The sequence below is a fragment of the Haliotis asinina genome, chromosome 14, assembly GCF_037392515.1.
Source record: "Haliotis asinina isolate JCU_RB_2024 chromosome 14, JCU_Hal_asi_v2, whole genome shotgun sequence".
NCBI classification, from domain to species: Eukaryota; Metazoa; Mollusca; class Gastropoda; order Lepetellida; family Haliotidae; genus Haliotis; species Haliotis asinina.
Window position 1 is genome coordinate 26,310,520 of NC_090293.1, and position 16,436 is coordinate 26,326,955.

The following is a 16,436-nucleotide window of genomic DNA, read 5'->3' on the forward strand; positions in this document are numbered from 1 at the left end:
CATGATAAATTAATTGTTGTTCCTGTAATGCGACCTGTTCAACGAAGCCAGAAATAGCAATCAGCTGTGTACAGAAGTTTTAGTCCAATGTACTGGTGGTTCAGTTTAAAACGATCCAATAATATTACATCAAATGTTTTCTATTCCATTGTCAGAATATTTTACATATTAAGCAGTTTTTGTAATAGATATATTATATATTGCTATTGGATTAGTATATGCGTATTTACTGTAGACACATTTAGCTTAACAATGAACACAGGACGTTACCTGTCTGGATACATTTTACGTAGGAGACAGTTTGACAAGTCACCACTGACTACCCGTGGTACTTGCAACTTTGCTTGTGAAACACAAAATGTTGGTCAATTAACTGTAAAAACTGACTTCAATGAGTCAATAACACGGGTCTTGGAGTCCATGGGTTATGTGGCTGTAATCTGTTTGTGATTGCTAAGAATAATGTGAAATTGGTGCTATCGCGGGAGGAGCGAAAAACGGACCCTCACAAATGTGGTAAGCAGAAGTTGTATGGAATGAGGTAGTGCCCTGGTGTCTCCGTTGTTTCTGTCCACAGTTTTGATGAATAAAAATGGGATTGAATTTAATGAAAAAAATGTGTTTTCTGACACCATCGAATGACTGTGTTTAACCGCGCTTAGTTGCGTCACAGCAAACATTGTAAGTACTCGACTGATGGTATGTCTTGTCGTTTATAAGTTCTACTACGATATTTTGCAGTTGGTATGATTATTATTGAGAAAACCCTGCATGTTTTAAGCATCTGGATATGTACGATAAACACAGTCAGTTGCCATCCGCACTGGATGTCACTAGTTTACATTATTTTCCTGACTGTAAACAGTGGATTTGTTGATGAGCTATTTTTCTATTTCGTGTAGGAGTGTGATCGCAGTTCAGCTGTTGCGAGGGATGACTGTAATAGTTTTGTGAGTCTGCAATACTCAACATGATACACACAATCAGTGTGATATACACATCACTAAATAATGAAAGAAAGAAAAATAAACTTTATCAGTTTTTTTAAAAAGAACATGTGTGTGGCATCATTTGTAAATTCATTTCCTTTTTAGGCCAGGCCAGGCCAGTTTTATTTCTTATTCTACCGATCCGCCTAAGCTGCTTGTTTTTTTTTCACCCATATTCACTTCAGAAATTGCCGAAAGTAAAATACTTTGAGCGTTTAGAAGGAATATGACTTTGATTGGAAATTTTATTCTTTTTTTTTTTCCCGCCTGCCTTTAGGTTTTCCATAAAACAGGAAATAAAATTGGCCCTGCCTTAGCATACCAGCACGTTTTCTCAACTTCTTGAATATACACTTCGGGTAGTCCTGGTTTTGTGATAAACTTTTGTCATTCACGACAAGGAAGGCCAAATTGTTGCCCATTTGTTTTGTCATCCCTTTGAAGTTATTGTCACTTGCCTTTACTCTCAAATATAACCTAAGATTATGTCATGTTTATGTATCCATTGAAAGTAATGTTTGTGGACGAATCTTTATAATTGTTATATATTGTGTAAAAAATAAGATAATCATTAGATCTGAGATGTAATTTACTATTTATTTTAGAATTATAACCAGATCTTCATAATGTTAAATGTTGTAAATATCTTCAGGTTAATAAGTTAGTAGGTGAGTGGGTTTAGTTTTATACCGCTTTTAGCAGTATTCCAGCAGTATCACAGTAGGGGTCACCCTAAATGGGCTTCACACATTGTATCCATATGGGGAATCAAACCTTGGTCATTGCTATGACAAGCAAATGCTTGAACCTGGACTTAGTAGGCTATCCCACCTTCCCTCAGGTTGACTACAGAACCTTTGTATCTGATACAGGTTGATTTCATGTACTAACCTTCATGTAAAATATCCATGTGAAATGTATGTACCCGAAAACTATTTGTTAACTTAAATCATGCAAATCTTGAAGATGTGTGAAGAATTATATTACAGACAAACCAACATTTGCACGATGGTGAGAGTCACCCAGCAACTCAATTAGACCCAGGAAGGCACTCCGCCCATTCTGGCAGGCCTGGTAGAAGGGGTTATGTTGCTACTTACATTGTTATCTAGAACAATGCATTACACAGATAAAGCGGGTTCTGTTTACACTGCAATCAGGCTCGAGGGTCAACATACTCAAGGGGAAAGTGGAGGGAGGCTATGCTGGCTGAGGGAGGGACTTAAAGTTCGGTGAAGGAGGCAAGGTTGTTCCTTATGGGGTCAGGGGATGGTGAGGAAGGTAGTTTTTAAAACTGTTCATGGTGGGGAAGTGGGTGGAGAAGGAGCAAGGCTAGATAAAATGCAGCAGACAACAGGGTAAGATGATGTGGCACTAACAGGGGTGTACATAACTTAAAAACTGCTAGTGCAAGGTACAGTGACAATTGTGAAATCATTTGCCCTGATAATGTTTCCACTATACTGACCAATTTTCTTGTTGATTTTTAAACTAAGCAACATAATTGACATAGGAATGTCAACTGGACACGGGTAAAGTGTGATATACAAATTTGCTTGCCCAAAAGGTAAAAATGCTGGGACTTAGGGCAATCAGTTATTTCCACCCTGACTAAATTCTTTTTGTTCATCTTTCAATATTGGAAGTGAGCTGCGATGATTATATTGTAATGAATATGGGTGACCTGCTGAATATTGTGTTTGCTTATCTTTTGACTTATTGGACAATTGTCATAATTTATGTTATGATACTCAAAACACGATCATTAACAGTCACAAAAGGATACTAGTACCAACTGCATTTGCTGTCATTTAAGCAACATTGATGTAGCCGAGCCTACAATGGGAATTGGAAATAATTTGAAGCGGTCATTTAGCCCAGTGGTTAAACTGTTAACTCATAACACTGAAGATCTAGGATTGATTCCCTTCATGGGTACAAGGTGTGTAACCTATTTTTGGTGTCCCCAACTCTGATATTGCTGGATTATTTTCCGTGGCATACAAACATACTCTTTCATTTGGAAATAATTTACGGGCCCATGACTTCATGTGGTTCTGGTTCTGATCATTTTGATGTCCAACAGTTTTTGTTTTAAATGATACGTTTCATGGACTTTGTGTGTCTGATCTGAGGTAACAGTGACACGGAATCTTTTCTCCCTGAGATGTCCTCTTTTCCGAGAAGTGTTAATGTTACAGCATAATTGATGCAGTCAGTGTGCTTCCTTTCCGGATGTATATACAATGTAATTTCATCCTGTATGTAATATATAATATATATAATGTATACTGAACACCAAGACACAACTCTTGCTTAAACGTGAATGCTTACTTTTATGAGATTTCACTTTTTATCGATATATTTTTTCATTATTATTTTAATATATATCTTTTGATATTGATACAGAATTGCCATTAACAGATATAATAAGAGGTGTAGGCAAAGCCAGTTCCCTAGCCTGAGGCAATGAAATCAGTGGATTAACTCTTGGGGATTATGTCTCACACCCAGAAAAAGGGTCTATATCCCTGATGGGTACAGTGTGTGAAGTCTATAAGCTTGGAGTTCCCAGCCATGATATTGCTAAAAGCAATGTAAACCTGCTATTCCTTCAATAAATGTTGTGATGATTCATGTGTAGATAAGTGATGCCTGAAATTCTGATAACATCATATACATGATGACAGTGGCCATGAAGAAATAAATCATGCTTTATGTCTGTTAAGTGTCTCATCATTGAGGACTAGGGGTGTCAGTTGGATTAAAGGTGGAGTTGTCTTGAAAACATTATTCAATTCTATATTCTTTTCTTTATTCAAAATACTCTTTAATTAAGTAAGAACCAGGATGTAGGTTTTGGAAGATCAGCGTTAAGATGTATAGAAAGAAAAGTTACAGTGACACAGATCTCATATGTTTACCATTCTGTGAGTGAGTAGGATCAGTTTTATGGTACACTGAGTAATATTCCAGTGATATGATGGTGACCTGTTAACAGTTGAGTCTGGACCAGACAATCCCACGACTGACATCATGAGCATCGATGTACGCAGCTGACATATGATGACATGTCAACCAACTTAGCAAGCCGAACCATCTAATCCTGTTAGTTGCCTCTTTCTACAAGCATGGGTTACTGAAGATCAATGCTAACATGGATCTTCATGGGTCGTGTTCAGTAGACAGCTGGTGAATTCCATCAAAGACCAGCATCTTGATTCAGAAATGAAAAAATTTTGTGGAAAATGTATCAAATTATTTTTAAAAAATAATATATTAAGAGTCCAAATGATGTTATCAATAATTATAGATTTCACTGGCTGTGTGGTATACAGTTGTAGCAAGGTCTGTGACAGACTACAGCTGTACAACTTAAAAGGTGACATTATGAACTTCAGTTGTACATTAAGTTGACAAGCTGTGATGCAATGGAAATGGTTATCCAGCACTGTGTTAAAATTGCCATCACTCACTTGTTGACACTTGACAGTCAGCGGTAATGGCTAAGATATTGCTGACAATATATGCAGAGTCCCTCACTCACCCTGCCACTGACAGGCATGAGAGGAATGTGTTGACTCTGCCTGTCAGAGGAGCATTTAACCTGGCATTTGTATAGACACCAAGGAGTCTGTATGCAAGGATAATATTTAGTGGTAATGATTGTGGTATTTATCTAGTGGCCAGTTGGCCAGTGTAAAGCTTGCTGTGCTGGAGGTTCAGCAAACCAACTGGGGCAGTAGTATCTTGCATCAGTTACCTGTTGCATGAGATTATGGCAGACTGATTGGGAGTTTATCATGGATTGTTGAAATCAAGTGGCTTCCGGACTTATTTCACAGAGATTTCATTTGTGTAATCGGAAGAGTGTGTTGCTCAAATATTGTGACATTCAAGAATTATTGATGAACTTGAATCTGAATGCTTGAGAGTTTCTTTGAAGAAGACATATTTGTGTGTGAAAATTGATCTGGACCTTTGACACTTCCCTTCTGGTTTCTCTGAGTGTTTGGAGATATCAACGATTGACTTTTTGGTGTAAATGCTAAGTTGCATACTCCCACCAGCATTCATTGATTCACTCCTGCAGCCAGTCTCAGACCAGACGCAAGATGGTGGACTCTGTCTCAGGTATTTTTGAGTTGTTTGTGGAAGGATGTTCCTGCCTTAGAGATTTAGCATGTTTCTGCATACAATTTGCTGCAGGATTAGTTTGAATCCCCTGCAATGTAAGTTGGCCTGAGCAGACGTAAGTCATCTCTGTTGTCGTCTGTTTAGTGTAAGTAGATTTGGCTGAAGCAGGAGCAGAAACGCAAGCATCAGTTGTTTCAGTGTTTCATTTGAGTGTAAGAATTTCATACAGGTAATGCACAACTGACTTTTTCTATATGCTGCTACGTTTTTAGAGGATTGTGCAAAAGATTTTTTATGTAGTTATCATGAAGTCAATAACCATGTCAACTGTCAGAAATGTCAGATGTAGAAAATGAACAGAGAATTGTGCATTTCAACATCTGTGATCTTAACTCTTGTCATTTAACATAAGAATAAAAGATACTAGTTTTCTGACATTTGTTTATGCTTTTATCTGATATTTGCATTGTTTACATTGTCCTGTTTACTTTACTATGGGTATGAATGTACATTTTCTTGTCTTAAATGCTTACACAATATTTTGCTTATTTGTTGTTCAGTGTATAAGTTAATGCAATATTGTGGTAGTGAGATAATAGCATAAACATATGGAAAATATATTTTGAATATCACCTAATTATTTAGTATGTTGCACAGTTAGTAGGGATTAATTTAAGAGATGATTAAAGCCTTCTGGTCATGCTGTAACACCAGATTCTGTTCCATGTGTGTTGTATGTGCAGAGGTTCATCTAATGAAGGCTAATTGTGTAGATGAATAAATCTTTTTACAAGCAGCTGTAGAAGAAAATCTGCTAGATATACAGAAAGTTTTAATTGATAAATGTATACTGCTCAAAGAAAAAAAGGAATACAAGACCATTTGATACATTTAATTTCTGTGCATGATGTACTTGATCAGAATCAGTGCCCTTTACTTCTTTTGAGAAGTATTTAAAGTCTGTTGTTAGTATTCTGAGTTGCGTGTAGATTGATTCACTTCTATTTACTAAATGCAAAAGATTTCAAGGAAGTTTAATCATCATCCAAACATCATAATGCTGAATGGACAACATTCCATATGATATTACCATTTCCACAAACAGATTAATCATCCCAGTGATATCTGATTACTTCTCCTGCCCACAGGTGAGTTACTAATCAGCAGGTAACTGACCAGGTAACCGTTACAACACAGGAATGTAAATCCCCCACTCACAGAACCCCTTAAGACGTAGTGAGGACAAAGTGGCTGTAAATCCCCCATGGCTGAATTTCGTCACATTTCAACCATAATGCCTTTCACCAAACAAGCTACTGTTTGTGCACATAGGACACCTAATTAGAAAGCAAACAAGGAAGACAGTGGTGAACACTGGTGAAGGTGATGCAGTCATTGTCAGTGCATACACTGGGCTCAACGATGTACGCTGCTTTTTTGTGTACTTCAACATGAAAGTTATAGGGAAATAGGACTATGAATACACAATGCCATTTTAAAATGTGGTCTACGTAACATGCTATATTTGTGTTTGCACTTTCTCAGTAAAGTATGGATTCTAGTTCTTTTTGTTTGGTTGAGTCCCAACTGAGTTTGCGTGTTAGACGGATGAATTTGTGTGCTGGTGATTAGGTGCCTGACTCTGAGGGTGTGGGTTTGAGAACTGGATGGGACTCAATGCAATGAAAGATATAAGACTCTGAACTTCACTGTGAAAGTATAATCTCAAATATAATTTATTTTACATGAGAAAGGACTGTTTTTTTACTAGGACACAATTTTCCCTATCTTTTAAGTTGTAAAGCTCTCCTCACAATGATCACTTGATGTTCCAACATATTATTTCAGGTCCTCATAAAATTGTATAAAACATTATCACCTAAATTTTTATCAACTTTGAAATGTCTGTGAGGATCTTTAACACATTTGAATATATTATTATGTTTAAATGTTTGAATCATGTAAATCTGTTGATCTTGGTCTTTATTGGATGCATAACTTTTGTTGTACCACTGGCACTGTTTTTAAGAGAATAAACTGAACTGAGCTTAGCAGTATGTTGGTGACAGCATATCTTTGTCAAAAGTCTTATAAAATTACTGAGATTATTTTAATTGTTAGTTAATTTTTTTATCAGTCTTTACAGTAATTTATATTAGTCAGCAGTCTGAAAAAAAAACCCCACAATAAACACCTTGAAACTTGTCAATTGTACGTTTGGAGGAAAACCCTATCCCTTATCGCTTGTTGTAAGAAGCATCGCTGACTTGATTGACATGTCATCACATCCCTGTTGCGTAAACTGATTTTTATGTTGTTAATCACTGAATTGTCTGGTCCAAACTTGATTATTTACAGACCGCTGCCTTATAGCTGGAATATTGCTGAGTGTGGCTTAGAATCATACTCACTCATACTCATCTATTCCCTATTTAATAGTCCAAATTCTCCCCCAACACCCCCACAGTGATACTGCAGTAATATCCCCAGGCCTAGATGCATTATGACATGGTAAGGACTTGAGTACAAAGGAAAACTGGCTGAAATTAAAAGCTTAGATAATCTTTATTGGAAGATCTGTATGAGAATAATATGTTTTATGATTGACTACCCCTTTATTTTCAGCACTGATATTGAAGTAGGGATAAGTTGTTGGTCCAAAAACTATAACTCTTACTGCAGCTGTTTAGAATCTGGCATGTTAGTCCAGTTACAGGGAGTCAGTGCACATACCATGGTACACTATGAATCCTGTCAGATCCAACATAATGTTCGTGAAGGTATAAAATAGTGGGATAGGGGAGGGCTGGAGGTCATATATTTCTGGATGACCGGACCCCTTGTCCAGGTTTATTTTGTCATGACCCTCTGCAAACTCATTCAACCATAGTGAGTGAGTGAGTTAGGTTTTAAGCCACTTTTAGCAATATTCCATCAATATGAAAACAATATCACAGTAGGAGACAACATAAATGGACTCAACACAATGTACACCTGTTGGAAATCGAACACAGACCTTCAGCATGATGAGCGAATGCATTAACCACTAGACCATATAGTACATAACCTAAGGCTAGTTTGGTATACAATGCCTGCTTGTTGGTGGAAAACATACATTTAATGTGTCATGATATTAAGTATAATGCCGAGTTGTTTTTACAACAGAACATGTTTTACACCTCACTGATTACATTCTTTAAGAATTCAGCATATTTAGCTGAAGTCAATAATTACCAGAGAACAATACAAGTATACATATGTTGTTTTGTATTTATTATGTAGTCTTGACTATATATATGATAAATATAGTATCATCGTGATTACAAGTACATAGAACAATGAACATTTTAAAATGCTGGATAATTAAATGCTTTCTGCAAGTAACAGGTGCTTCCAGTTTTCCTTCATGAAAGGGAAAAAAGAGCAAATTCACTCAATTATGATGAATATGGGTAAACTGAAATTGAATTTTTTATCAAAAACAGGACCAAAATAAAATCATGCATAGGCATTACTCATCAAATTGAAATGTTTGCAGTGCATCTGTTTAGTGTCATTCCGAAATAATCAATGAAACATTCATTAACAACCCTTGTTTATTTTTCTTCTCTCATTTGTTTACTTTCATTGTATTACCATCACCATTCTCATATTTAATTTTGCATCATTTATGATGTTTTTGCTCTATATGGTTGCAGTGTTGTAGGCCATTTTGCTGTAGTGTAATGATGTCCTTCCTTGCCTTTTTTCAGACCTCCCCCCAGGCTGGGAGCAAGCTGTCACTTTGGATGGAACCTTATACTTTCTTGAGTAAGTAGCTGTATTCAGTATTTTTTAATTCTTATGTAAGTCAAGTCAGAGCTTCAGATTAGCTTGCCATTGAGTAAAAACTGAAAAATACATCTCAAGGCAAATTCCACAATGATACTTGTTAAGCTTCCTTTCAAGATAACCAGTGAAGACCCGGGTTAGAATTGATCTTCAGTAATCCATGCTTGTTGTAAGACGCGAGTCACCCGTGAAGACCTGGGTTAGAATTGGTCTTCAGTAATCCATGCTTGTTGTAAGACGCGAGTCACCCATGAAGACCTGGGTTAGAATTGGTCTTCAGTAACCCATGCTTGTTGTAAGATGCGAGTCACCCATGAAGACCTGGGTTAGAACTGGTCTTCATTAATCCATGCTTGTTGTAAAATGCGAGTCACCGTGAAGACGCGGATTAGAACTGGTCTTCAGCAACCCATACTTGTCATATTAGAGGCGACCAGCAGGATTGGATGGTCAGACTCACTCACACACGCATGTGACATGTGGATTCCTTCATGTGTATTGACAGCCAAAAACCTGAATCTGCTCCAGTCATTGGAGTACATGTGAAATATAGGGCTAAAGAGGCTTGGGTTATGAACCGAACACAACTGGACATACTTTCTACTATTCTAGCATAAAATACACATGAATTATTTTTAAACACCGTCCATTCACTCTCTTTATCCTGTACCTGCATTGTGGCCATGTTGTCATCTTTTGGCATACGTCTTGTCAGCTCTTGATGTTATGGACACCTTCTCTGCAGTAGCAAATCAAAGTTCCCATGATGAAGACTGTAGCTGGATCACTGGATTGCAGATTGAGGCCTATCACATACTAGGAACTCTTAGTGTATCTGTCTGTTGATTGTCCCCAAAGAACAGAAGTCAAAGAATAGGTTCTAAAACGTCAAGGTAGTGGTTAAAGTGTGTGCTCGTCACACCAAATACCAGGCTTCAATTCCCCACATGGATACAAGCCATACACATACAATGCCACTTGTCTATTTAATTTTCTTTTGATCTAAGCCAGAGATAGATATGCTTTATTCTGGGAAGATGGCAAAGGAGGATAGAAGCCTCAGCAATTAGTCCCATAGGCTCTTATGTTACTAGCACAACCTTTAAGTAGCTGATCTTATGGTATTTTACACAAAAAGCCTCAAAGCCAAACCTCAATGTGTCTGTTTTATCGTTTCTTCCCTCACACAATGCTTGTGGCAATACCTATTTACTGAATTGGGTGTTAGTTTGCTTATGGCTACCCAATTAAAATGCAGTCAGTGTTACTAAGTTTCATTGAATGCCTAGGTGAGCTTCCCCAATAAACATTACTGATAAATGAACTTATTTAAACAGTAGCACCTGACTTAGGACACATGAATTCTCAAATTATTCATATATCTTTGAGTGTCACTGTGGAAGATATGAATCTAGATATCATCAGCCACAGAAACAGACTCCATCACTGTCACATTGGGAATTTTTCTTGCACCATATGTCAGCTAGCTTGAGTGGTATGACAAATGTGAGGTTAGTTTCAGGTTAATCTGTGAAAAATTCTCCATCATGTCCACACTTGTGGTCAAGATAATCCATCTTGCTTGATGTATGTAAACATGTAGACAGGGATGGCAACTTTCTGCAGATCTGTGTATTTCCGCATATTTGTTTTCTAAATTGGTTTTAAATTGTGTCATTAATTCCCCCATTCGATTCACCATTAAAGACGACTATGCTTGTTGTAAGAGGCAATTCATGGGATCGGATGGTCAGACTCGTTGACTTGGTTGACACGTCATCGGTTCCCAATTGCGCATTCATGCTCATGTGGTTGATCACTGGATTGTCTGCTCCAGACTTGATTGTTTACAGACCGCTGCCATATAGCTGGAATATTGCTGAGTGCAGCATAAAACTAAACTCACTCACTCAAAGTATGCTCCCCTTTTTGCAATCTCCAGGGATCATCTCTGGCCGATAGAGATTCACATACATAATCTTCTACTATAGCCAGAATCACACACTGTTCTCTCTTACTGGCAGAGTCTTTTTATGAATATTGAAACATTTTGGGATTTTGACATCAAACTCCTTGGTCCAGCCACAAAACACACATGCAAGATGATTCCTGGGCAGAATAGAGTCCAATAGTGTGCACACTTGTTTAAAGTAGTAACTACTACTAAACAGGGCTTCAGATAAGGGCTGTATCGGCGTATGTACAGGTAAAAAATATGCATAATACAGCAGGAAAAAATCTAAAAGAACACAGCAGATGTGCACCACTGCACTGTTGTGTGATCGCAGAATCAGTTACAGATGTATTTATGTGACAAAGTGTTTTTTTGTCATTCATTGACTTGTCAAGGCCAAGAGTAGCGATGTTGTGGTGCATGTATGAAATGAAACACAAGATTACTGGTACTCCATTAAATTTCATTCAGTACTCTAAGTGTACACTTAAAATTTTCCAGTATTTCTATGTTGAAAAAATAAGGAGTACATACTCTTGATATTGAAAAATTGTCTGGAGGACTGCTGTAGGTAGGACTGTTATGTCAGCAGACGATCGTTCAACTACTTTCAGTGGCAGAAATTATAAGTAATGTTGGGAATTGGTTGAAATCTCACAACTGATGATTGCTTCATTAGAAAGTCACCAAAAAGACTTGATAAGTGTCACTTTTTCAGATTTGCCCTTCCGGGTTGTTGCATATATGCATAACAATGATACAGTTTGCTATGTTAAAGACCATGAAGGTCCCGGGGTAGAATAGGCCTTCAGCAACCCATGCTTGCCATAAAAGGCAACTATGCTTGTCGTAAGAGGCGACTAACAGTCAGGCTTGCTGACTTGGTTGACACATGTCATCAGTTCTCAACAGTGCAGATCGATGCTCATGTTGTTGATCACTAGATTGTCTGTTCCAGACTCATTATTTACAGACCGCTGCTATATAGCTGGAATATTGCTGAGTGCGGTGTAAAACTAAACTCACTCACTCACTGCTACTCTAAAGTGATGAATATAAACATCCTGGAGTCTCCAAGAAGTATTCAGTCCTTACTTTTCAGTTAGTGAAGGGAGGTTTCTAGGAATTACAAACCTTTCCAGCCTTGAAAACTTCAAAGATATGTTCCATCATCAAGTGTTTCAAAGACTATAACAGTACTTCCATCTTCGATTGTGTTCAAATACGAGAAAATGTGATTGATTGCTTGGTCGTCCATTCACTGCAACCAATGTTATTTCACTCAGTCAGAACACCGCTAATTAGAAGTTGGTGTGATGAACAATAGGCAGAGTTCTATGAGTATACAACTTCTTTTTTATTGTCACGCAATGCGGAACAGGGGACTGTCTATTCATCAGCATCTGTATGTACATACATACGCTCGTACGTCCCGTTTCTTCTCATGAACTGTTGTACCCTAAATGTCTTCAAATTTGATGACAGCCTACATTGGGGGATTTTGCAGACACCAGTTGATTTGGGTGACCTTGACCTTGTTTTCAAGGTCACCACTACACTTTGTCCACTTTTCAAACTACTAATTAATGTTATTCTAGTTAACTAATGTTATTCCTTAAAACCTTGTAACCAATGTCGTCAATTTTGTCAACAGCCTACATTGGGTGATTATCCAGACACCAGTCATTTCACACATCTTGTGCATGAGCAAAACGAAAAAAAGTAGTGAATATGTTATAAATATTCCATTCTTCTTTAGTGATGGGGGACATTGCCAATTATTAGTGGCATACACTTGTTAATTAATGTAAGCTACGTTTCTATCACCATTATCAAGGAAGTATTACTGGTGCACTGACTGCCGACTGCTAGTTTGTCTGAACCAAAGACACTACTGCTATATCAAGTATGAAACCTTGTTTACTCACTTTAACCTTATCAAGTACCCTAGAGTCAGCTGTTAACATGATGTAATGCCACTTGTCTGCCGAATGCAGAATAACATATTACATCTACATGCATTGTTATTGTGTGGAAAATACACATTAAGATAAACATTCCACTGATATCTGGCCTTGCAGTAATGTTCCTAATGATTGTTGATCCAGAAAATAATACATAGTAGTAAAAACATGGCCTGGGGTCACGCTGATCACATCGAGAGAGCTGTGATCACAGTAACCTGTCCCGTGAGTTGACCCACAGGTAATGGTGCCTGCACATGACCAGTGATGACTGTTACTTGGACACATATTCCTGTCATGGACAGTCCTTGCTGCTGTTTTCAATAGCTGAATATTTGCACCGTGACTGAGCTCAGTGTATCACAGATGCAGTTTCAAATTCTCAACTTCTGATTGGTGAGATATTTGTTATTTAGATTTTACACAAATGTATTTTGTTTTCTTAAAATGAATAATGTGTTCTGTCAACTCATATTTTACATCATTGGTAAGAGATTTATCTTAAAATTTTACTTAAATGTATTTTATTAGCAGCCAAAACCTCATGTACTCTGAACTAAATTGACATCGTTCATGAGAGATTCTTTTAAGATTTTACTCCTGTATTTTTACATATAATACTTCACCCAAAGAGTCAGGCTGAGATTGTTCGACTAATTACCCCAAGCTTATCATAGGTGGCAGATAGGATAAAGTGTATGGGTGTCTCACAAGTGCCTGACCATATAATACTATCTCAGTACTAAAGTCACGGTTCGATATGTATCTTGAAATGGCATTTTCAACATTTTGTGCATAACCAAGCAGCCATAACATTAATGGGAAGTTGTCTGATGTTGAAACCATAGTTCACTGAAAACCTCTAACAAGCAATCCAAGTCATTTCTGTTATAGGCTGAGAATTTTAGAGAAAGGACAACTACCCATCAGCCAAGTACTCATCACTCACTCTCAGCAAGTCACGTTTGCTGTTTTGTGTATAAAAAAGAAGAGACAAATGCATTAAGACTCAAAATAGTAATTGATATGTGTGAAAAAGCACAAATCATATAAAATCAGATGCTGGAGCATTGCTAAGGCAGCGTTAAACCAAATTCACTCATTCACTCACTTGGTTAATTCATGTTATCATATCCCAGTTTTGTGGATCAATGAGCATTTACTGGATTGTCAATTCAAGACCTGAATATTTACAGCCTGCTTTCAAATAACTGGAATATTGTGAAATTTTGCATTTGGCATTAGTTGCTATATTTTCAAGAAATGACAACTTTCAACATGCAAATTTGTGAAATTCCTAACACATGTAGAGCTAAAATAACTTGTGAGGCCTTTGAAAGACATTTATGACACCTCTATTTTATATTTGTAATTTGACACTTTCTCGACATGTGCAAAATAGCATTACAGGAAATGTCTCTATGACTCCATATTCAAAGAAATATTACACAATGAAATAGAAGATGTCAACCTTTGAACAAGGAAGTAGGGATCACTTAATAAGAGGATAACCATGGACAGGAGTTGGTCATGTGAAGGCAAGATGGATTTAGGAGTGACAGACATTAGGAATTTATAGAACATGAATTCCTGTGGCCCATGGGGACAAAATTTGACTGTGGATGCAACGAAAATTATAAGCATGCATCCCACTGTGACCCTCAAGTACATGACCCTCAAGTACACAGAAAATCCCTGCAGGCATGGAATTATTTAACTGCTGCATCACCATAGAGGAAACTGTCACCTGCCAAGCCACCTGGCTGTGCCATCCTGTCGTGCCTTATAAGGAAGAGTGTGTACTGTTTAGTTGTGAAACCATTTTATAGCCAAGTTGAAGCCATTAAAGTTGACAAAAAATACGATTTTTTTTTTTTTGTTGAATTACATTGTATTACTCATAAATCACTGTTCATGGGGAAATGGGGTAGCCTAGTAGTTAAAGCGTTTGCTTGTCACAATGAAGACTCAGGTTCGATTGCCCCCATGGGTCCATTGTGTGAAGCCTATTTCTGGTGTCCCCCACTGATATTCCTTGAATATTACTAAAAGGGGTCTAACACCAAACTCACTCAATCAATCGCTCATAAATCAGAGGGTGGAAAACTTTTGTTACATTTTGTTGTTTTTAAGGATGTACACAATCATGTAACAGCTTATGAAAATAATCAATATTTTGTTTGAAAATGTCAAATTTCTTACTGCCTATCACGCCAATAACAGTATGTTTAATGTATATTTCATCATTCGAGTTGTTCTTAACAAAGGCAATTACCTGAATTATACATACAAATAATTCTAGGAATTTGCGATACTCTTTTGAAGTTCTTAGTTTAGCACTGACATTCATAGATAACATATTTTAGGTTCAAAAACATTATTTTAAAATGTTATGTCATTTTCTGTTAGCTCCTCCTACCATTTTCCATTATAACCATGGATACGAGAATTTGTTATTTGTAATTTAGAAATCATGTGTCATGAGTCATGTCATAACATCTGACAAACTTTCTAACTGTTTCTGTTTCCATTTGTTTCAGCCATAACACCTGCACAACGACATTTGACCACCCACTAAGTGCTCGGCCATCCCTGTATGATACAACTTCCAGGTGAGCATACCCTTATATCACGTTTTATAAAACCTTTTCATTTGTGTTGTATGAAACAACTTGTTCATGACTTCACGGTTAATTTTGTCTGAACGTTGAAATTCTGTTTCCTGGCAACATTATGGTTGTATATCATGACAAATATTGCACAAAATGTCACCAGATATGCCCTTGTAACACTCAGAATAACCTGGGGAGGAGTTTCTTGGTGACCTAGTCGTTCTAATAATCATGATTTGCTATGCAGAGTTTTGTCCCAAGATGCAATGCAAAAAGATAATACATTTCCTATGTAGATTATCGTTAACAGGTTATGTTTTTAATTATTAACCTTATCACAGATATTCTTGATTGCCTTTTAGTTGAAATCTCTTGATTCTGCTTCTCATAAAATCAGTTTTCTTAGTAAATTCTAGACATTTGTCAGTAATTTGAAGAAATAGATATGTGTCTTACATAGACATGTTACTAAATGAAAATGTAATTTTGGAAAATGATCGATTGGAACATCATAAAATTTCATGTTTAACAGAGGTGTGTAATTAGGAGATAAACATACTGTGTTTGAAAATCAGAGGTATATAACAAAATTATATTAGCTCTAAATTTGAGTTAAAACCGAACACGTAGCATGAAGTTTTAAATACAAAATATAGAGCTATTGTAATTTTGTTATATACCTCTGATTTTCCAACACATTACGTTTATCTCCATTCTACCATAACCACATTATTCAGATTATAAACAAATACATAATGTGTCGGAAAATCAGAGGTATATAACGTGACTATATACCTCTGAATGACTTTGATTAACCAATCACAATCCAGTATTTACTGAAGTCATGGTAGAATAGACGTTGATGCGATGTCAGGTGATAGAAACTAATTAATTACATAAAAATGATAGATTGCAACATCCTAAAATGTCTTGTTTGTATAATGGGTGA

At 36.8% G+C, this 16,436-nt stretch overlaps 1 protein-coding gene across 3 annotated transcripts in view; it reads left to right on the plus strand.

The window, feature by feature from the left end:
• LOC137261481 (uncharacterized) overlaps positions 1-16,436 on the plus strand; it is an 82,012-nt gene that overhangs the window by 20,669 nt on the left and 44,907 nt on the right. For all 3 annotated transcript variants that reach the window (XM_067799234.1, XM_067799235.1, XM_067799236.1), the window contains exons 3-4: positions 8,879-8,936; positions 15,416-15,487. In XM_067799234.1, the coding sequence (XP_067655335.1) occupies positions 8,879-8,936; positions 15,416-15,487 (130 nt within the window). The remainder of the gene's footprint in view (positions 1-8,878; positions 8,937-15,415; positions 15,488-16,436) is intronic.